At 37.7% G+C, this 22,989-nt stretch overlaps 1 protein-coding gene across 7 annotated transcripts in view; it reads right to left on the bottom strand.

Annotated features, from left to right (window-relative positions):
• Positions 1-22,989, bottom strand: part of PHTF2 (putative homeodomain transcription factor 2) — a 171,416-nt gene that overhangs the window by 113,211 nt on the left and 35,216 nt on the right. For all 7 annotated transcript variants that reach the window (XM_032276420.1, XM_032276425.1, XM_032276426.1 and 4 more), the window contains exon 2: positions 17,057-17,136. In XM_032276420.1, coding sequence (XP_032132311.1) covers positions 17,057-17,101 — 45 coding nt within the window. In that variant the 5' untranslated portion in view covers positions 17,102-17,136. The remainder of the gene's footprint in view (positions 1-17,056; positions 17,137-22,989) is intronic.

The following is a 22,989-nucleotide window of genomic DNA, read 5'->3' as shown; positions in this document are numbered from 1 at the left end:
AAAAAAAAAAAAAAGCTTTGGAAACTACACAAACACATGGAAATTAAACAATATGCTCCTGAATTACCAGTGAGTCAATGAAGAAATGCAGAAGAAAATAAAAAAATTCTTGAAACAAATAAAATAGAAATACAACATACTAAAACTTACGAGATACAGTGAAAGCAGTACTAAGAGGAGAGTTTATACCAATAAGCCCTCATATCAAAAAAGTAGAAAAACTCAACTAAATAACCTATTAGTGCATCTTAAATAACTAGAAAATAAGAGCAAATCAGACCCATACCAGTAGAAGAAAATAAATAATAAAGATTAGAGCAGTAATCCCAGCACTTTGGGAGGCTGAGGCAGGTGGATCGCTTGAGCTCAGGCGTTTAAGACCAGCCTGGGGAATATAGTAAGATCCATCTCCAAAAAAAAAAAAAAAAAAAAAAAAAAAAAAAACAGAGCAGAAATAAATGAAATTGAAACAAAAACTCAAAGATCAATGAAATAAGTTTGCTTTTTTGAAAAAATAATCAACAAACCTTTAGCCACATTAAGAAAAAAAGTGAAAAGACACAAATAAATATAATTAGAGATAAAAAGGGACACATTACAACGGATACTACAGAAGTTCAAAGGATCATTAGAGACTACTATGAGCAACTATATGCCAATAAATTGTAAAACCTAGAATAAATGGACAAATTCCTACACAAAGACAACCTACCAAAATTGCACCAAAGAAATCCTAAATCTGAACAGACCAATAATAAGTAACAAGATCAAAGCTGTAATAAAAAGTATTCCAGCAAAGAAAAGCCCAGGACCTGATGGCTTCATTGCTGTACTTTACCAAACATTTAAAGAAGTAATACCAATCCTTCTCAAACTATTCTGAAAAGTAGAGGAAGAGGGAATACTTCCAAGCTCATTTTACGAGGCCACTATTACTCTGATACCAAAACCACACAAAGACACACCAAAAAATGAAAACTACAGGCCAATATTCCTGATAACCACAAAAATCCTCAACACAATACTAGCAAACCAAATTCAACAATACATTAAAAAGATCATTCATCATGACCAAGTGGGATTTATTCATGGATGCATGATGGTTCAACATATGCAAATCAATCAATGTGATACATCATATCAACAAAATAAAGGAAAAAATCCATCAACATCCCTTCATAATAAAAACACTAAAAAAAACTGGGTATAGAAAGAACATACCTCAACATAATAAAAGCCATATATGACAGATGCATTGCTGGTATCAAACTGATTAGGGAAAAGCCAAAAGACTTTCTTCTAAGATCTGAAACACAACAAGGATGCCTGTTTTGGTGCTTTTCCCCCTGATGCTCTCACATTCTGGGAAGAAAACAGATCACTTTTCTTTCTTTCTTTCCTATTTATTTATTTATTTGAGACAGGTTCTCACCCTGTGGCCTAGGCTGGACTGCAGTGGCATAATCATGGCTCACTGCAGCCTCAACCTCCTGAGCTCAAGTGATTCTCCTGCTGCTACCTACCTCTCAAGTAGTTGGAACTACAGGAACACGCCACCATTCCTGGTTTTATTATTTTTCTTTTTCATAGAAATTAGCTCCCACTATATTGCCCGGCTGCTCTCAAACTCCTGGGCTCAAGAGATCCTCCTGCCTTAGCTCAGATTACAGGTGTGAGCCATCCTGCCTGGCCTTTTTTTTTTTTTTTTGAGACAAGGTCTTTCCTTGTGTTTCAGACTAAAGGCACAAACATGGCTCACTGCAGCCTCATTTCTAGGGCTCAAGTGATTTTCCCACCTTAGCTTCCCAAGTAGCTAGAAGTAATAGGGGTGTGCCACCACACCTAGCTATTTTGTTTTTTAATTTTATAGAGACAGGGTTTCGCCATGCTGCCCCGGCTGATATTGAACTCCTGGCTTCAAGCAATCCTCCTACCTCAGCCTCCCAAAATTCTGGGATTACAGGCATGATCCACCATGCCTAGCCACTGCCCACTTTCACTAATATTATTCAACACAGCAATGGAAGTCCTACCTAGAGCAATCACACAAGAGAAGGAAATAAAAGGTATCCAAACTGGAAAGAAAGAAATCCAATTATCCTTGTTTGCAGATGATATGATCTTTCATTTGGAAAAAACCTAAAGACTGCACCAAAATTCTATTAAAACTTATGAACAAATTCAGTCAAGTTGCAGAATACAATCAACATAAAAAAATCAGTAGCTCTCATCTGAAGGCTCTAGGGGAAAAAAAAAAATCAGTAGCATTTCTATATGCCAACAGTGAACAATGTGAAACACAAATCAAGAAAGTAATCCCATTTACAATAGCTACAAACAAAATAAGATACCTAGGAATAAATTTAATCATGCAAATGAAATATCTCTACAGTGAAAACTACAAAACATTAATGCAAAGAATTAATATTGTTAAAATGGGCATACTATCCAAGGCAATCTACAGATTCAATGCAAGCCCTATCAAAATGCCAATGACATTCTTCATAGAAATGGAAAAAGTAATCCTAGAATTTAACTTGTTTGGAACCACAAAAACCAATAGCCAGACATTCTGAATGAAAAGACAAAACTGGAGGAATTGCATTGCGTGACTTTAAATTATACTACAGAGCTACTGTAACAAAAACAGCAAGGTGGCTGGGCACAGTGGCCCACACCTGTTATCCTAGCACTTTGGGAGGCCAAAGTGGGTAGATCACTTGAGGTCAGTTCGAGATCAGTCTGGTCAACTGGTGAAACCCCATCTCTGCTAAAAAAAAAAAATTAGCCAGGCATGGTGGCACCTGTCTGTAATCCCAGCTACTCAGGAGGCTGCGGCAGGAGAATCATTTGAACCCACGAGGCAGCAGGTACAGCCACTACATTGTAGCCTGGGTGACAGAGGGAGACTCCATCTCAAAAAAAAAAAACAAAAAAAACCAGCATGGACTGGCATAAAAACAGACACATAGGTCAGTGGGGCAAAACAGAAGCCCAGAAACAAATCCATGTATCTACAGTGAACTCATTTTCAACAAAGGTACCAAGAATATTAAAATGAGATGCAAGATGGCCATTTAGGAACAGCTCAGGATTGCAGCTCCCAGTGAAACTGCACAGGGTGAGTGGACGCCGCATTTTTATTGCCCACAGACTAGGAAATTCCCAGGCGGAGAAGCCCCACGGGTCGCCAGCATGGCTGTTTCGGCCAGCGCGGCTGTGTCAGCCTGCACAACTGCTTTGCCCCTTGCGGCTGCTTTGTCAGCGCCCCAGCACAGCGGTTCTCCGTACAAAATACACTGGTCCGGGTGCCCTTTTGGCTGGCGACTGGAGCCACAGGAAGTCGCTCATTCATCTGTTTAAAAAGGGGACTGAACAGGGAACCAGGACAGTAGATTTCGGGGCAAAAAAAGCACCACGAATCTCAGTGGACTGTTTAAGCCAACGCAGTCAGTCGCCACACGGGAAAACACACAGATCCCGGCGCCTCTTCAACAGACGACTGGAACACCAACTTAAAAAAAAAAAAAAAAAAGGCTCTGAGGCAGGGAGCCAGGCGATCAGGCTCGGCTGGTCCCACCCCTACAAAAGAACAGCAATCAGAAACTCTCTGGATTGAGAGTTTCACAGCAAGCGCAGCTGAACGCCAGCTCTGTGGTGGAGGGGCGTCCGCCATTACCGAGGCACTCCAACACTACGGAGGTAGCCAGCCAATGCTGAGGCAGCCTGCCGTGGCCAAGGCAACCCGCCACTACAGAGAGAGTCCACCATAACAGAGGCGGGCCACCATTGCCGAGGCAGTTCTAATAACACCCATATAAACAGGACTGCAGGGAAGTTCACTCGGCAGCTGGGTGGAGCCCACAGTAGCTCAGCAAAGCCTCTAGAGACAGACAGTGACTAGGCTGCCTCCTTGCTGGGCAGGGCAGCTCTGAAGGAAAAAAAAAGAAGGCAGCACCACAACGGAAACTCGTAAATAAGCCCTAAATCCCTGGAACAGAGCACCTGGGAACAAAAAGCAGTTTATGAGTTCTGCTGCAGCAGACCTAAACGTACCTGCCCAGCAGCTCTGAATGAACAATCGGGCTCACAGCTCAGCATCTGAGCTCCTATAAAGAACAGACTGTCTCCTCAAGCAGCTCCCTGACCCCTGTATATCCAAAGAGCCACCTCATAAAGGAGAGATCAGACTGATGCTTGGCAGGTATCCTTCTGGGACAAAGACAGCAGAAGAAGAAAACTGGTATCAACCCTTACTGTTCTGCAGCTGCTGCAGGTGATCTCCAGGCAAGCAAGGCCTGGAGTGGACCTCAGCAGACCTACAGCAGAGGGGCCAGACTGTCAGAAGGAAAACCAAGAAACAGAAATAACCTCATCATCAACAAACAGAACGTCCACTCAGGGACCCAATCTGAAAGTCAGCAAATACAAAGATGACAGGTGGATAAATCCATAAAGATGGGAAGAAACCAGCGCAAAAAGGATGAAAACACCCGACACCAGAACACCTCTGCTCGTAAAAGGGATCACAACTCCTCACCAGCAAGGGAACAAGGTTGGATGGAGAACGGGTGTGATGAAATGACAGAATCAGACTTCAGAAGGTGGGTAGTAAGAAACTTCTGTGAACTAAAAGAACATGTTCTAACCCAATGCAAAGAAACTGGGAACCTTGAAAAAAGATTTGACGAAATGCTAACGAGAATGAACAAAATAGAAAGGAATATAAGTGAATTGATGGAGCTGAAAAACACAACACGAGAACTTCGTGAAGCATGCTCAAGTTTCAACAGCCGAATTGACCAAGCAGGAGAAAGGATGTCAGAGGTTGAAAATCAACTCAATGAAATAAAACGGAAAGGTAAGAATAGAGAAAAAAGGGTAAAACGGAATGAACAAAGTCTCCAAGAAATATGGGACTATGTGAAAAGACCTAATCTACATTTGATAGGCGTACCTGAATGCGACAAACAGAATGAATCCAAGCTGGAAAATACTCTTCAGGATATTATCCAGGAAAACTTCCCCAACCTAGCAAGGCAGGCCAATATTCAAGTCCAGGAAATACAGAGAACACCACAAAGATATTCGTCAAGAAGAGCAACCCCAAGGCACATAATCGTCAGATTCACCAGGGATGAAATGAAGGAGAAAATACTAAGGGGAGCCAGAGAGAAAGGTCGGGTTACCCACAAAGGGAAGCCCGTCAGACTCACAGCAGATCTCTCAGCAGAAACCCTACAAGCCAGAAGAGAGTGGGAGCCAATATTCAACATCCTTAAAGAAAAGAACTTTCAACCCAGAATCTCCTATCCAGCCAAACTAAGCTTCATAAGTGAAGGAAAAATAAAATGCTTTGAGAACATGCAAGTACTCAGAGATTGCGCCACCACCAGGCCTGCTTTACAAGAGCTCCTGAAAGAGGCTCTACACATATAAAGGAACAACCAGTACCAGCCACTCCAAAAACATGCCAAATGGTAAAGAGAATCAACACAATGAATAATCTGCATCAACTAATGAGCAAAACAGCCAGCTAGCACCAAAATGGCAGTATCAAATTCACACATAAAAATATTAACCCTAAATGTAAATGGACTAAATGCCCCAATCAAAAGACACAGACTGGCAAATTGGATAAAAAGCCAAAACCCATCAGTGTGCTGTATCCAGGAAACCCATCTCACATGCAAGGATACACAAAGGCTCAAAATAAAGTGAAGGAGGAAGATTTACCAAGCAAATGGAGAGCAAAAAAAAAAAAGCAGGAGTTGCAATTCTCATCTCTGATAAATTAGACTTTAAAGCAACAAAGATCAAAAGAGACAAAGAAGGACATTACATAATGGTAAAAGGATCAATGCAACAAGAAGAGCTAACGATCCTAAATATATACGCACCCAATACAGGAGCACCCAGATACATAAGGCAAGTTCCTAATGACTTACAAAGAGACTTAGACTCCCACACAATTATAGTGGGAGACTTTAACACCCCATTGTCAATATTAGACAGATCAACCAGACAGAAAATTAGCAAGGATATGCAGGACTTCCTCAGACCTGGACCAAGCAAACCTAATAGACATTTACAGAACTCTTCACCCAAAATCCACAGAATATACATTCTTCTGAGCACCACATCACACCTACCTACTCTAAAATTGACCACACAATTGGGAGTAAATCACTCCTCAGCAAATGCAAAAGAACGGAAATCGTAACAAACAGTCTCTCAGACCACAGTGCAATCAAGCTAGAACTCAGAATTCAAAAACTAACCTAGAACCGCACAGCTTCATGGAAACTGAACAACTTTCTCTTGAATGTTGACTGGATAAACAATGAAATGAAGGCAGAAATAAAGATGTTCTTCGAAGCCAACGAGAATGAACACATAACATACCAGAATCTCTGGGACACATTTAAAGCAGTCGCTAGAGGAAAATATATAGCAATAAGTGCCCACATGAGAGGCAAGGAGAGATCAAAAATTGACATCCTACCGTCAAAATTGAAAGAGCTAGAGGAGCAAGATCAAAAAAAACTCAAAATCTAGCAGAAGACAAGAAATAGCTAAGATCAGAGCAGAACTGAAGGAGATAGAGACACAAAAAACCCTTCAAAAAATCAATAAATCCAGGAGCTCGTTTTTCCGAAAAGATCAACAAAATAGACAGACCACTAGCCAGATTAATAAAAGAGAAAAGAGAGAATAACCAAATTGATGCAATAAAAAACGATAAAGGGGATATCACCACAGATTCCACAGAAATACAAGCCATAATCAGAGATTATTACAAACAACTCTATGCACATAAACTAATAAACCTGGAAGAAATGGATAAATTCCTGGACACTTGCCTCCTCCCAAGCCTAAACCAGGAAGAAGCCGAAACCCTGAACAGACCCATAACAAGGTCTGAAGTTGAGGCAGCAATTAAGAGCTTACCACCCAAAAAAAGCCCAGGTCCAGATGGGTTCACAGCCAAATTCTACCAGACATACAAAGAGGAGCTGGTACCATTCCTTCTGAAACTATTCCAAACAATACAAAAAGAGGGAATTCTTCCCAAATCATTTTATGACACCAACATCATCCTGATTCCAAAACCCGGCAGAGACTCAACAAGAAAAGAAAACTTCAGGCCAATATCCATGATGAACATAGATGCAAAAATCTTCAATAAAATACTGACAAGCCGATTGCAACAGCACATCAAAAAGCTTATCCACCATGATCAAGTAGGCTTCATCCCGGGGATGCAAGGCTGGTTCAACATACGCAAGTCTATAAACGTAATTCACCACATAAACAGAACCAAAGACAAAAACCACATGATTATCTCAATTGATGCAGAGAAGGCCTTTGACAAAATTCAACAGCCCTTTATGCTAAAAACACTCAATAAGCTAGGTATCAATGGAACGTATCTCAAAATAATCAAAGCTATTTATGACAAACCAACAGCCAATATCATACTGAATGGGCAAAAACTGGAAGCATTCCCCTTGAAATCTGGCACTAGACAAGGTTGCCCTCTCTCACCACTCCTATTCAATACAGTATTGGAAGTTCTAGCCAGAGCAATCAGGCAAGAAAAAGAAATAAAGGGTATTCAAATAGGAAAGAAGGAAGTCAGATTGTCTCTATTTGCAGATGACATGATTGTATATCTAGAAGACCCCATTGTCTTAGCCCAAAATCTCCTGAAACCGATAAGCAAGTTCAGCAAAGTCTCAGAATACAAAATCAGTGTGCAAAAATCGCAAGCATTCCTATACACCAATAACAGACTTAAAGAGAGCCACATCAAGAACGAACTGCCATTCATAATTGCCACAAACAGAATAAAATACCTAGGAATACAACTAACAAGCAACGTAAAAGACGTCTTCAAGGAGAACTACAAGCCACTGCTCAACAAAATAACGGAGGACCCAAACAGATGGAGAAACATTCCATGTTCATGGTTAGGAAGAATCAATATCGTGAAAATGGCCATACTGTCCAAAGTAATTTACAGATTGAACGCTATCCCTATCAAGCTACCAATGACCTTCTTCACAGAACTGGAAAAAACCACCTTAAACTTCATATGGAACCAAAAGAGAGCCCGCATAGCCAAGTCAATTCTAAGCAAAAAGAACAAAACGGGAGGCATCACACTACTGGACTTCAAACTATACTACAAGACTACAGTAATCAAAACAGCATGGTACTGGTACCAAAACAGAGATATAGACCAATGGAACAGAACAGAGGTTTCGGAGGCAACACAACATTATCTACAACCGTCTGATCTTTGATGAACCTGACAAAAACAAGCAATGGGGAAAGAATTCCCTGTTTAATAAATGGTGTTGGGAAAACTGGCTAGCCATGTGCAGAAAGCAGACCCCTTCCTGACACCTTACACTAAAATTAACTCCAGATGGATTAAAGACTTAAACAGACCTAACACCATAAAAGCCCTAGAAGAAAATCTAGGCAAAACCATTCAGGACATAGGCATAGGCAAGGACTTCATGACCAAAATACCAACAGCGTTGACAACAAAAGCCAAAATAGACAAATGGGACCTAATTAAACTCGACAGCCTCTGCACAGCAAAAGAAACAGTGATTAGAGTGAATTGGCAACCAACAGAATGGGAAAAAATTTTTGCAGTTTACCCATCTCACAAAGGGCTGATATCCAGAATTCACAAAGAACTAAAACAGATATACAAGAAAAAAACTAAGAAGCCCATTCAAAAGTGGGCAAAGGATATGAGCAGACACTTTACAAAAGAAGACATACATGAGGCCAACAAACATATCAAAAAATGCTCATCATCACTGGTCATCAGAGAAATGCAAATCAAAACTACATTGAGATACCATCTCATGCCAGTTAGAATGGAGATCATTAAAAAATCTGGAGACAACAGATGCTGGAGAGGATGTGGAGAAATAGGAACACTTTTACACTGTTGGTGGGAGTGTAAATTAGTTCAACCATGGTGGAAGACAGTGTGGCGATTCCTCAAGGACCTAAGAATAGAAATTCTATTTGACCCAGCAATCCCATTACTGGGTATATATCCAAAGGATTATAAATCATTCTACTATAAGGACATGTGCACATGAATGTTCACTGTAGCACTGTTTACAATAGCAAAGACCTGGAACCAACCCAAATGCCCATCGATGATAGACTGGACAGGGAAAATGCGGCACATATACACCATGGAATAGTATGCAGCCATCAAAAATGATGAGTTTGGGTCCTTTGTAGGGACATGGATGAACCTAGAAACCATCATTCTCAGCAAACTGACAGAAGAGCAGAAGATCAAACACCGCATGTTCTCACTCATAGGTGGGTGTTGAACAATGAGAACACATGGACACAGGGTGGGGAGCACCACACACTGGGGTCAGTTGGGGGGAAATAGGGGAGGGATGGTGGGGGGTGGGGAGTTGGGGGGAGATGCCAGATGTAGGTGATGGGGAGGAAGGCAGCAAATCACACTGCCACATATGTACCTATGCAACAATCCTGCATGTTCTTCACATGTATGCCAAAACCTAAAATGCAATAAAATAAATGGAAAAAAAAAAAAGAAGCTGGAATTCTTTATACTTTGTTGTAGAAGATACGATCTAGAAGAATGTAGTACTTTGTTAAGAAGCAATTATTAAAATTTGAAAAAATAAACCAATTGAATGTAACTATGTATTGAGTTGGAATGTAACTTCATGGAAAGGAACTATTCCAACTTGACTAGGAATCCTAAGTAGATTTTACCCTAAGGACAAAAAAACCTGCAACTAATTTTCTATAATCACATTGTTGGTAGTAGCATTATTCTAAAACAGTTATGTGTACACTGTGGGATAAAGTAAATGAAAAACTATATAATGTCATTGAAAACCAGGATTTTGATGTAGAGAAAAGAGACATCTATAAGTTTGAAGAGGTTAAGTAAATTCCTTGTTGTAATTACTGACTTTGAATTGTCAATATCATGATGTATTTTATATATACATAATCTATCTTTCCTAGTTCTGTCCATTAAAACGGCATAGAAACAAACAAACAAACAAAAAAGACCATCACAATGAATGTTCTCTTCAATAAATGGTAAAAAGGACAGTCTCTTTAATAAATGATGCTGGGAAAACTGAATATCCATATGGAGAAGAATGAAACTAAATCCCTATCTCTCATCATATACAAAAATCAAATCAAAATTATTTACATATTTAAAACTTAGACCTTAAACTATGAAACTACTATAAGAAAACATTGGGGAGATTCTCCCGGATATTGATGGGGCAAAGGTTTCTTGAGTAATACTGCCAAAGCATAGGCAACCAAAGTAAAAATGGACAAATGTGATCACACCAAGTTAAAAAGCTTCTGCAGAGCAAAAGAAATGTCAACAAAGTGAAAAGGCAACCTACAGAATGAATGAAAATATTTGCAAACTACCCATCTGACAATGGATTAATAACCAGAATATACAAGGAGTTCAAACAACTCTATAGGAAAAAAATCTAATAATCCATTTGAAAAACAGGCAAAAGGTCTAAATAGGCATTCCTTATAAAAAAGACACAAATGGCAAACAGGTATATGAAAAGGTGCTTCACATTATGGATCATCAGAGAAATGCAAATCAAAACTACAATGAAATATCATCTTACCCCATTCAAAATGGCTTTTCTTCAGAAGACAGGCAATAACAAGTGCTGCCAAAGATGTGGAGAAAAGGGAATCCCCGTACATTGTTGGTCTGTTAGAATATGAGAGACTTTTCCCAAAAGGTTTCATTTCTCATTAGCCAGAATTGGAATACATGACCCATCCTATGCCAATCACTGGCAAGGGAAACAGAATGCCACGACTGGATTAGACTTACCAGGATTCGCCCCTCTGAGACTTTGGATACACATTCTCTGGCTATAAGGCCGATGGAGAAGAATGAATTTCTTAACAAAGTAGAGGCTCTTCCACCAGGAAAAACGGTGAGGAATAATTTTGGGTAGGAAATTCACTATATGCCAGTCCTCTACACACCCTTTCTTCTCAAGGAGCTAAAAGAGGAGGAGTTTGGAGGAACCTAAGGGTTTGTTCTCACAACATTGAGAAAGGCATCTGTGATGAGAAAGAATAAGCCAGCTCTAGAAAAGCAATAGGAATAAAGGGGTAGATAAGACACATCTGACGGTGCTCTGGTCTTGGGATTAAGTCAACCCTGAGAAAAGTTTCACCACTCAGCATGGTTTGGCTTGAAAGCCAATTAATTTCCCTCTTTAAGACAGATTGAGTTAGATTTGTCTCACTTGCAAGAGAATCCGGGACACTGATGAAGGAAGGATAATACTAAATGACTACACGTGGTTTTAGAGTTGAAAGCTGAGACTTAATACTTTTGAACCATCTGTGCAACCTTAGCCAAGTTAGTACTCTGAAATGCCCCACACATACTTAAGTACACACACACACACATTAATATAGCTGAACTTTACCAAAAAGGTAGAGAATTTAAAGTTCCCAACTATTTATAATTGATAGCAGTTACCAGTCAAGTTAATGTTACTCAGGCTAGTTTCTCATTTAAATAACTAAATGAATCCCAATGCTGGTTCATATTTAAAAGCTATTAAACATATTCATTAGTTTTCTTCCTGGCAACTGATTCCTTAAAGGCAATGACAATGCTGGGTGTGGTGGCTCACGCCTATAACCCAGCACTTTGGGAGGCCGAGGCAAGCAGATCTCAAGGTCAGGAGTTTGAAACCAGCCTGGCCAATATGGTGAAACCTTGTCTCTACTAATGTTACAAAAAATTAGCTGGGCGTGGCAGCAGGTGTCCGTAATCCCAACTACAGGCTGAGGAAGGAGAATCTTTGAACCTGGGAGGCAGAGGTTGCAGTGAGCCAAGATTGCACCACTGCACTCCAGCCTGGGCGACAGAGCGAGACTCCATCTCAAAAAAAAAAAAAGGGAATGACCAATATTTGTATCATACAGTTCTTCCTCAGCCCTATATGCTAAATTGACTATTTTAATATCTCTATACAATGTTGCTAGTGCTTTTCTTCTCTTTTAAATTTGGGAAGTTTTTCTAGGCCACTCTTCTCTTATGTATTTATCTAGTGAAAATCGAACCTCATTCTCTCATAATTTTGTCTGCACAGTCACAGTGGCATCTTAAGGGTCATTACACTGTTTAAAGGAATACTTAGTGTTTCAATTACCTTTGAATACATATAACTTCAGGTCTCTATTTCGAATAACTTCCAAAAGATAAGTAACTCCATTCCCTCTCCTTGGAAATGAGAAACCAGAAATATGAGAGCAGAGAATGTTGCTGCAAAACACATTCAATAGCTCATTATTAACTAAAAACTATTCTGGTCTCTCCCCTGTTGTCATTCTTGTTGCACCAACAGTTCCTCCAAGTTAATAACTGAAAATTACTTTCGACCAATAGGAACTTTGAAATTATTCATGACTATGATGACTATAATAGTCATGAATAGTTTAAAATTGGATATTAAAGAACTTTTAAAACCTCAAAGTAAACCATACAGAGAATAATTTATTTAGGCCAGGTGCAGTGACTCATGCCTGTAATCCCAGCACTTTGGGAGGCCAAGGTGGGCGCATCACTTAACGATTTCGAGGTCAGCATGGTCAACACTGTGAAACCCCACCACTACTAAAAATACAAAAATTAGCTGGGCATAGTAGCACACACCTATAATCCCAGCTACTCAGGAGGCTGAGGCAGGAGAACTGCTTGAACCCAGGAGGCAGAGGTTGCTGTGAGCCAAGACTGCACCACTGACTCCAGCCAGGGCAACAGAGTAACCTTCATCTCAAAAAAAAAAAAAAAAAACAAGAATAATTTATTTTAAAATGCTTGATATTTAAGTAGAATTTCTATATACATTTATAATACTTTAAAAGTTTGTTTTCATTTTCTCCTGGAAATTTCACATCTGATATTAGAGCTCATATTCAAAAGAATCTATGAATCAAGTAATGGCTCTTGGCCATTCAGTATTCAAATCATAAATATAAAAATGTCACAATTTTCTAGTGGAGAAAGGTGACTCTAAAGTTAGTTATGGCTGGGCATGGTGGCTCAGATCTGTAATCCCAGCACTTTGGGAGTCCAAGGCAAAAGGCTTGCTTGAGCCTAGGAGTTTGAGACTAGCCTGGGAAACGTGGTGAAACCCTGTTTCAAAAAATACAAAAATGACGTAGGTGTGGTGGCACATGCTATATAGTTCCAGCTACTTGGGGGGCTGAGGCGGGAGGATCTTTAGAGCCCAGGAGGTTGAGGCTGCATTGAGCCAGGTTCACACCACTGCACTTCAGCCTGGGCAACAAAGTGAGACGCTCCCTCAAAAAAAAAAAAAAAAAAAAAAAAAGAAGAAGAAGAGAGTTACTACCAAACAAATATTCAAGAAAATGAAGATAAATGTTTCTGGTTTTTATTTACAAGGATACTACTCAGTATAAGCTGGATACTATTTAATGACAGTCACAAAATCAAAGAACACTACAATATTAAAACTTCTAAAAATCATATAATCCAGGACTTCTTAACCTGGGTTTTAAGACAGATGTGATATTTTCTGTGTATGTACATCATATACATTTTTCTCAAAATATGATCCTTAGCTTTCAACTCAATTTCAAAGGGGTCCATGATTGAAATGAGGCTGAGAACCACTGGCTAGTCAATGTAGAGAAGTGGAAATTGAGGCTCAAAGAAATAAAGTTATTTGCCTATGGCTGAATAATCAGTAAGTACAGCTGCAGTTCTCATGCCCTCATTTCACTGAAGCACAAACGCCTCTAAAATTTTTTTCAAAAAGCATATATTTCAGATAAAAACAAATCTGTATGACCTAAGCCAGTGAGGGGAACTCTCAGGCTAATTATAAAAGAAACTACTAAGATGGCAGCTGGGAGGCATGACTTCAGAACAATCTATTCAGTGTGGACTATATGAACAGAGTTCTAGGAGGGTCAGTTCCAAGAAAGAAAAAAAAGGAAGAGAGAATACCTGAATATGATTCACTGCAACAAAAGAAGTTTTACAATTTCATCAGAGACTTAGAAAAAGAATCCAAAAAAAAAGCAAAAGGAAAAAAAAGTTACACAGGTTGGAAATATTATAACAGCACATCTTTAAATGATACATACACAACATTATAATGTAAGCACCAAATACTGATTTAACCAAACTTTGGAGTCAATGGAACAACAGAAGGAAGAAACTCAGGGGAATCTTATAAAAAAGCTAAATCCCAATCATATAGTCAGCTGTCAACATGTAACATCTGCAATGAAATGACCAAGAAAAAAATAAGGCAGGCATGTTTCAAAACATGAAATGTCATTCTAAAAAATCGTGTTATTCAACAGAGTGTCTTAGAGCACAGGTCAGCAAACCAAAGCCTACATGGCAAATCTAGATAGACCCCTGTCTGTTTTTGTAAATTAAGTTTCCCTGGAACACAGCCATGCTCATTAATTTTACATATTGTCTATGGCTGCTTTTGTGCTACAATGGCAAGGCAAGGTTGAGTGGTTGCAGCAGAGACCTATGACTCAAAATCTAAATTATTTACTATCTGGCCCTTTAAAGAAAAAGCCAATCCAATCCTAGTTTAAAATACTGTATGATATTTTGTATCTCCTACCGACAAATGCCAGTATTCCACTAAAAGTCATTAGTATGAAGAGTGGTAGAACTTTGGTTTCAGAACCAGAGCTATAAAGACTTGAAAATGATTGCCTCTGGGGGAGCAAAACTCAAAGATTAGGTAAGGATAGGGATGGATAATATGGGCTGCTTTTTTTTTATTATTATTAACAATAATCGTTGAAACACTAACTTTCAAAGTATTCACATGCATTTCTTCAAGAAAATTGAATTTAAAAGAAAAAGGAAAAAAAAAAACCAGAGCAAATCAAATCCAGTTAACGGTTCTAGCAACTCCATAACATATGTGATAAGCCTGGGCAACATGGCGAAATCCCATCTCTACTAAAAATACAAGAACTAGCTGGGCATAGTGGCACATGCCTGTAGTCCCAGCTACTTGGAAGGCTGAGGTGGAAGGATCACTTGAACCCAGGAGGTCAAGGCTGCAGTGAGCTGTAGTTGTGTCACTGCACTCCAGCCTGGGTAAGAGAATGAGACTCTATCTTAAAAATAAATAAATACAAATAAAATAGAATAAATAAATACAAATAGAATAGATTTGCTAATATATTTTATGACATTTTTTATGGTTGCTCTGGAGAATATTTTGGTTGCACATATCCAAAGCTGCCAGGCAAATGACCCTTGGATAAGAGAGGTGTTACAGGGCCAACTGAATGTGAGTATAATATTTCAAACCCTCTGATCCCAAGAAAGGTCAGTCAACCTAGTATGTTCTATAAATGATCTTCAGTAAAGTTTAAAATGTTTAATGTAAAAAGCCAGAGAGAAAATGTTTATTACTCCCACAGGTAGAAATCAGGAAAGAGAAAAACTTTCAAAGATACAGACATGAAAATTTTTAAAAGTTTTTTTTGGTTTTGTTTTCCTCGATTTACAATTTCATTTAACTCTTTAGTTAGGCAGACTGATTTTTAACTTGATTGGAAGTTTAAAAGTAAAGGAGACATTAACAAAAAAACACAAAAGAAAATTAATAGTATATCGGCATCAATACTTCCACTAAGGTACCTTACATGAAACAAGTAATTACACACCTGTGGCATGTTCTACTCAGAAAAAAATAACACATCTAAAGACAGACCATAATGCCATGCCAGTTACTAAGGAAGGTTTAGGTAGGAGGATCACATGAGCCCAAGTGGTCGAGGCTGCAGTGAGCCATGAGTGTGCAACTGCACTGAAGCCTGGGCAACAGAGACTCTGTCTCGAAAAATAAAAAAGACCACATTCTTAGGTTTGTAAAAGTGTTTTAATTGTCACTTATTTTCAATTAAACAAAACTTAAAAATCGTCTGTTTGGCCAGGTGTGGTGGCTTATGCCTGTAATCCTAGCACTTTGGGAAGCCAAGGAGGGCGGATCACCTGAGGTCAGGAGTTCAAGACCAGCCTGGCCAACATGGCAAAACCCCACCTCTATTAAAAATACAAAAATTAGCCGAACACAGTGGCCTGTATCTGTAATCCCAATTACTTGGGAGGGTGAGGCAGGATAATCACCTGAACCCAAAAGGCGGAGGCTGCAGTGAGCCAAGATCGCACCACTGCACTCCAACCTGGGCTACAGAGAGAGACTTCGTCTCAAAAAAAGAAAAGTTTTACATATATTATTATATTTTGTTGACACAGACATGAAGAATAAGGTCTCAAATTGTTTTAAAATGTGAAAACAAATATAATTCACTATGTACACAAAAGATCTAAGGTATTACACAAAACAACATAAATTTTAAAGAATATAAATACTCATTAGGAGTAAATCATTTATTGTATTTTCAAAAAATGTCTATATTCTTTTGGACTTCATAAAGAAAAACATTACATTGGTAAAGCTTATTTTAAAATATATAAGATGATACAGCTACTTAAATATGACAATCCTAAAACATCAAAATAAACACTTTAATATTTCAGTTTATAAAATAGAGTCCCCAAAACTCTATTTTACTGAAAAATTCAGCTATCGAATTGTAACTTACAAGGAACCGATTAAAAACTGTTGATATAAGTTATATAACAGCTCTGCTAATCTTTCTTTTAAAAAATTAAAATGTTAATGCTTTCATAAAATGATTTCATCCACAGTCCTGGAGATTTGTTTTATATTATTAATCTAGCTACTTTGCTATTGTAGAATAAAAAGTAGAGAAAAAATATTTTTAAGCATCTTTCCAATGTATTTAGAAATAAAATAAGTACAAGGAAAATAAAAATAATCTTTTTCCACTAAAAATCCTAAAATCTATAGCATGAAATAAACATGAATTTTTGGAATTAAAACATTTAGAAAGCTAAAAGTTCTGACTATCAACTTACCTTCTTTTGATACCAGACTATAGCATCTGTGACTTTGGACGCCATTTATTCCACTGAAATCACACATTGGTCATTTTAGGCTATGCAAGAGAAAAAAAAACATACAAATGACTTTAATTCCGCCTTCCAAAAGGAAACCAAACAGCATGCAGACATAATACTCTGGTTACTTGCAGAGCAAGGGGTGTATGACGAGACTTGTATTACACCCTTCCTCATTACTATTTTAGCAACAGGTTCTCTTAAGTAAACAAAAATCAGCTGCCATAATAAAAGCAAGTTCTATTTGCGTGAATAAATAACACTTGAATTTTCTTACAAAAATAGATTTGTTTTTTAAATAAACTTTTAAAATAAATTTCATAATTTCCTAGGTTATACCAGAAATTGTTCATCTACAAATCTACATACAAGAAACCAATTCATTCACTCAGTAATGTAGTTTCTTTCTAGAAACCAGTGTCAATTACTGTTGCTAAAGGATGGTTTAATAGAGATGACAGAATTTATAATGATGCTTAATTTTCCCTGACACTCAGTAAACACAAAACTGAATTAAAATAACCCAAGAAGCCAAAAAGTATTTATATTAAATACTAAGCCAATATTAGAGTTAATATACAGGAATAATTAACATTAAAGACTTCCCAGAGTAGTTATGACAATTAACCCTCAAACATCAAAATAAACACTTTGATACTTCAGTTTATAAAATACAGTCCCCAAAAGTTTATTTTACTGAAATTCAGCTACTGAACTGTAACTTACAAGAAACAGATTAAAACTGTTGATACGCTATATAACTCTGCTAATCTCTTAAAAATAATTAAACTAAGACAAACACCAAAAAAAATTTCATAAGCATCTTTTTTGTGTTTGTCTAAAACAGGATTGGTATTAAACTTAATGATTCCTTAAACCTAGAGGTTATTTGAGACTGATTCCTATCAACTCTAGAATACTATTTTAGTCATAAGATGACACTGGCATAGAGGGAACCTCTGATCTAGTGTTAAGGATGAGCCTAAAACAAGTTCAAAAGCAGATACTGGTCCTAGAACTCATTACAAAGCAGGATCATCCAAGGACACACAGGACGATCTCAGGGAAATCCTGGGGGTAAAGCACCCTGCTGAGCCAATGCTAGCACATACAGATCTGTAACTTAGAAACACTACCACTAGTCTAGTTTGCCTCAGTAAATAAAGTACCAGAGGTTTTATATACCACTCTTGAGAGCATGCATGCTTGTTGAGCATATTAAGATTCAGATATGATAAAAATCATCAGCAAGTTCAAATGTTTAGACGATCAACCTCTAAAATTTAAAGCAGAACTTATTTAATGCCTGTATTTTTTTACAGCATTATAAACCAAATTACTTTTATAAACTTTCCTAAGAGATTAGTGACTCTAACTGATCAAATTCAAGCAAATTATGTTTTGAAATTCCTGACGAAAAGCCTAACATAATGGAAAGGAAGATAGAGTCAAAAGACCCGACTTCAAATATCAGCTCCACTATCTATTATGCAATATTGAAGAAGTCACTTAATTTCTCTCAACCTGTTTCTTTCCCTTATAAACTAGAAATAACTGTACCTACCCATTCCTTATAGGATCTTTGTGACCAATAAATAATATACATAAGATGCTTGCCACATTCCAGTACACAGAGTAGGTTTTTAATTATAATTATTTTTAACATCAATTTTCATTAAAAAAAAAATTCCCCAATCTAGGAACTATTTATATTTTCTTTTTTTAAACATGGCAATTTACAGAGAAATACTTGCAATCAGTTTTTGTTCACATTGAAAATAAAAATAGCTACCCAATTATCATAAGATCACAATGTCAATTCTCAATTACATAAACATGGATTATTTACAGATTTCAAAGTTTACCTCCACTAATTTCTCAGTCAGGTGTGGCTACCTTCATTTCTCTCACCAGGGGTTTTTGAGGAAGCTTTCCCTTAGTGACTTAAAATCTCTCATTTTTGTTTTTCTGTCCTGGAAGGCTTTGGATATGATTCATTAACTTTAACCACACTGCATCTTAGAGGTTTTCCCCACTGATTTTGCTAAGGGACTCTTCAATATAACATTATATCTTCGTTACATTTGTTTGTCAATACAATTGTGAATGCCTTCCAGATTGGTTATAACCTGTCTTCTCAAAACTATGAAAAATGGTACAAAAACATGAGAATATAAACTTTTCACTTTATCCAATCTTTATTGACAAATATTCCAGATTATCTACCAAAATAAAGATCCTCTTTCCAAGCCCCATAACTGTAAATAATATACATTTCATATACAAAATGTGAAAGGATTTTATCACTCTATTAAACATATCAGATATTTAATATATTTAGGAAATATTTAAATGTTCACACATAAATAATAGTATTTTTTTTTAAAAGAAAAAATCTTAAATGAAAGTGAGAAAAACTCTGCCTGCCTCAGAAGAAAATAATTGTAAAGACTTTATATATATTTTTTTTGGTTTACCAAGCTACACTTAGAATATACCAAAAATCTAACAAATCTAATAGTACTCTAGTTATATAAAGTGTTCTAATTTTTATTTTCTTTTGAGACAGAGTTTCACTCTTGCTGCCCACGCTAGAGTGCAATGGTATGATCTCAGCTCACCGCAACCTCCGCTTCCTGGGTTCAAGCGATTCTCCTGCCTCAGCTCCCAAGTAGCTGGGATTACAGGCATGCCCACCACACCCTACAGACAGAGTTTCTCCATGCTGGTCAGGCTGGTCTCGAACTTCTGACCTCGTGTAATCTGCCTGCCTTGGACTCCCAAAGTGCTGGGATTACAGACAGAAGCCACTGCGCCCAGCCAAGTGTTCTAAATATTTTTAACTATATTTATTTGGGCCTACAGAAATAAAAATTCAATGAATTTTCTGTTTTTTTTTTTTTAAAAAAAAGCCTTTCTTCAGTAAGATTTTCTGTGCAAACTCATTTAATAGTTTTTCCGTTGTGTCAACAACCTTTCAGTCACACTGAATGGCTCATACCTATTTTTAAAACAGGTTTTACAGCATGCTGAGACAGATTTCTGAACTGAACATCTGACAAAGCACATTCAAAGATACCCAAATTACACATGGGTATAAACAACAAGGATTAATAAGTCAAATTATTTCGTGAATAATGAAGATTATTTCTAAAGCCTTTCCAACTTCTTTGATTTTATGACAGTCCAGGAATACTCGTTATGATAGCTTAGGTTTAATGTTAAATTATTATATTAAAGTTTATTTACAAAAAAAAAGCATAAAAATTTATTGGGTACCTTTGACAGAGGATCTTAATCTTTTTTGATCAACTGATCTGACCCAAGGATGGGTATTATGATACATAATATTTACTTCTTTGGAAATAATCCAATCCTAAAAGCATAGGGCTAACTGAAGTTTTAACATTAAATCTTGCTATATAGACAGTTAACTCTAAGCTAATACTATCCTTGACATAGATTTAATTATCATGCCTTAACAGAATATCTGAAATTATTTTTTACTGTATCAATTTCTACACAAAATGCCAAAGGCCAGGGTAATGGGAAAAGATGAGTACAGAAGAGATGGTTTATTAAATTTGCCTTTACAGAATCTCAATCAAATACAGTGGAACAACATGGGGGGTGAGCTGTGCTGGTTCACTTACATGTGGATTTTTTCAATAAAACTTATGCCAAGTGTGCTTGCTGCTCCTGCCACCCTTTCACCTCCTTCACCTCTTCTGGCTCTGCTATCTGAGAAGACAAGACCAACCCCTCCTCTTCTTCAATCTGTTCAATGTGAAGATGACAAGGATAAAGATCTTTATGACGATCCACTTACACTTAAGGAATAGTAAATATATTTTCTCTTCTTTACAATTTAGTAACACTTTCTCTCTCTCTCTCTCTTTTTTTTTTTTTTTTTGAGATGGAGTCTCTCTCTGTAGCCCAGGCTGGAGTGCGGTGGTGCAATCCTGGCTCACTGCAACCTCCACCTCTTGGGTCCCAGTTCAAGCACTTCTCCTACCTCAGCCTCGCAAGTAGCTGGGATTACAGGCACGAGCCACCATGCCCAGCTAATTTCTGTATTTTTTAGTAGAGACGGGGTTTCACCATGTTGGCCAGTCTGGTCTTGAACTCCTGGCCTCATGATCCGCCCACCTCAGCCTCCCAAAGTGCTGGGATTACAGGCGTGAGCGACTGCGCTCAGCCCATAACACTTTTTCTCTAGCTTACTTTATTGAATTATACATTATGTAACACACATAACATACAAAATATGTGTTAATCAACTGTTTATGTTATTAGCAAGACTTCCTGTCAACAGTAGGCTATTAGTAGTTAAGTTTTGGGGGATTCAAAAGTTACAGCCAAATTTTCCACAGCACAGGGTCAGTGCCCCAATCTCCAAGCTGTTCAACGGTCAACTGTATAATACTACCCAGGAGTATTCTTTGTACAAATACGGTCTCACACATTGTCAGATTTTTAACCAATCCCCATGTTACAAAAAAACTATCAAATACTATATAATATTATAATGTACATCTCTCATTCTGAAACAAATTTCTCTGTTCTGACATATCACTAGGCTCAGAAAACAATGTATTCCCGCACCTAACACTTTGGTGTGTTATTATTCCTATTCCATTTGTTCTCCACTCATCTTTCTAAATCAACCCAAATCCTACTTCCTCCAAGATGAAGCTTTCTTACAAGTACTCATTTGGACTAAACAATGCTGAAGCCGGATGTCTCTCTTCTAGCACCAATATATGCTCAAAAATCTAATTTAAATAAAAATACAAAGCAATATGTGACTAGACAGGTCACTTGGTCACATATAAACACTCCTAAGGAAAAAATGCGGCATCATTCTTCCTTTGTCTCCAGGTACTCAGTACACTGTAATATGTGGTAGAGGAAGTACAGCAAATAAAAAGCAGTGACGTAAGCATCAAGTGGATGGGGTTCTACATCCAAGTTCTGAAACTGTGAGCTATGTGCTCTTGAATAAGTTACTGAGTTCTCTGGATCTCAGTTTTCCCCAAGTGTCATCAAGCCAAATATTCCACAAGTTAATAAAGGTTAAATAAGTAACAATTGTGTGAAAAGAAAAACAGCTCAGAGCAGTCTGAGCTATATGAGGTATGCTCGCACAAACACGTGAGTATGGGACTTCAGTCAAGCCCCTACACCCATGCCTGGGGGCAACTGTTTAAAGTAATTTGGTTCCTGACCAGCTGCCTCACTCATTTATCTTCATGTTTCTGGAATCTGTGATACAAAGAACAATGTACCGCCAATCATTAGTATTAGCTTATGTTATTTTAACATAAATTCTCAGTAAACAACTCGGGAACTGCCTCTTCTTTCCCTTTAAAACTAAAAAAAAAAAAAAAAAAAACCTTTTTCTTTTTTTTTTTTTTTTTGATACAAGGTCTCACTCAGTTGCCCAGGCTGGAATGCAGTGGCACGATCAGGGCTCACTGCAGCTTTGACTTCCTGGCTCAAGTAATCCTCCTGCCTCAGCCCCACAAGTAGATGGGACTACAGGCATGTACCACAATACCTAGCTAATAATTTTTTTGAATTTTAGTAGGCATGAGGGAATTTTTTTGAATTTTAGTAGACACAAGGTCTCGCTATGTTGCCCAGGCTGAAAAAATCCACTTTTAACTGCAGCTAATATGAGTATATATTCAGAGCAACTCAAATCTGTGCTCCCAGTTGCAATCCTCAAACTTGATGCAAACAAACCCTCTACTTGTATTAATTTTGCCTCAGCTTCTTCCTTTCAGGTCACCAATTCCAATAATGTACAGAAGTTCCTCTGAATTCTAACACACCCCAAAATATTAATATTACTATTAGTTTTACATATATGGAACTTAACATAGTAG

This window comes from Sapajus apella, unplaced genomic scaffold, assembly GCF_009761245.1.
Source record: "Sapajus apella isolate SASKATOON/1434 unplaced genomic scaffold, GSC_monkey_1.0 scaffold7, whole genome shotgun sequence".
Lineage (NCBI taxonomy): Eukaryota > Metazoa > Chordata > Mammalia > Primates > Cebidae > Sapajus > Sapajus apella.
Note: the sequence above shows the minus strand (reverse complement) of the source record. Positions and strands in the feature narration are given on the sequence as shown.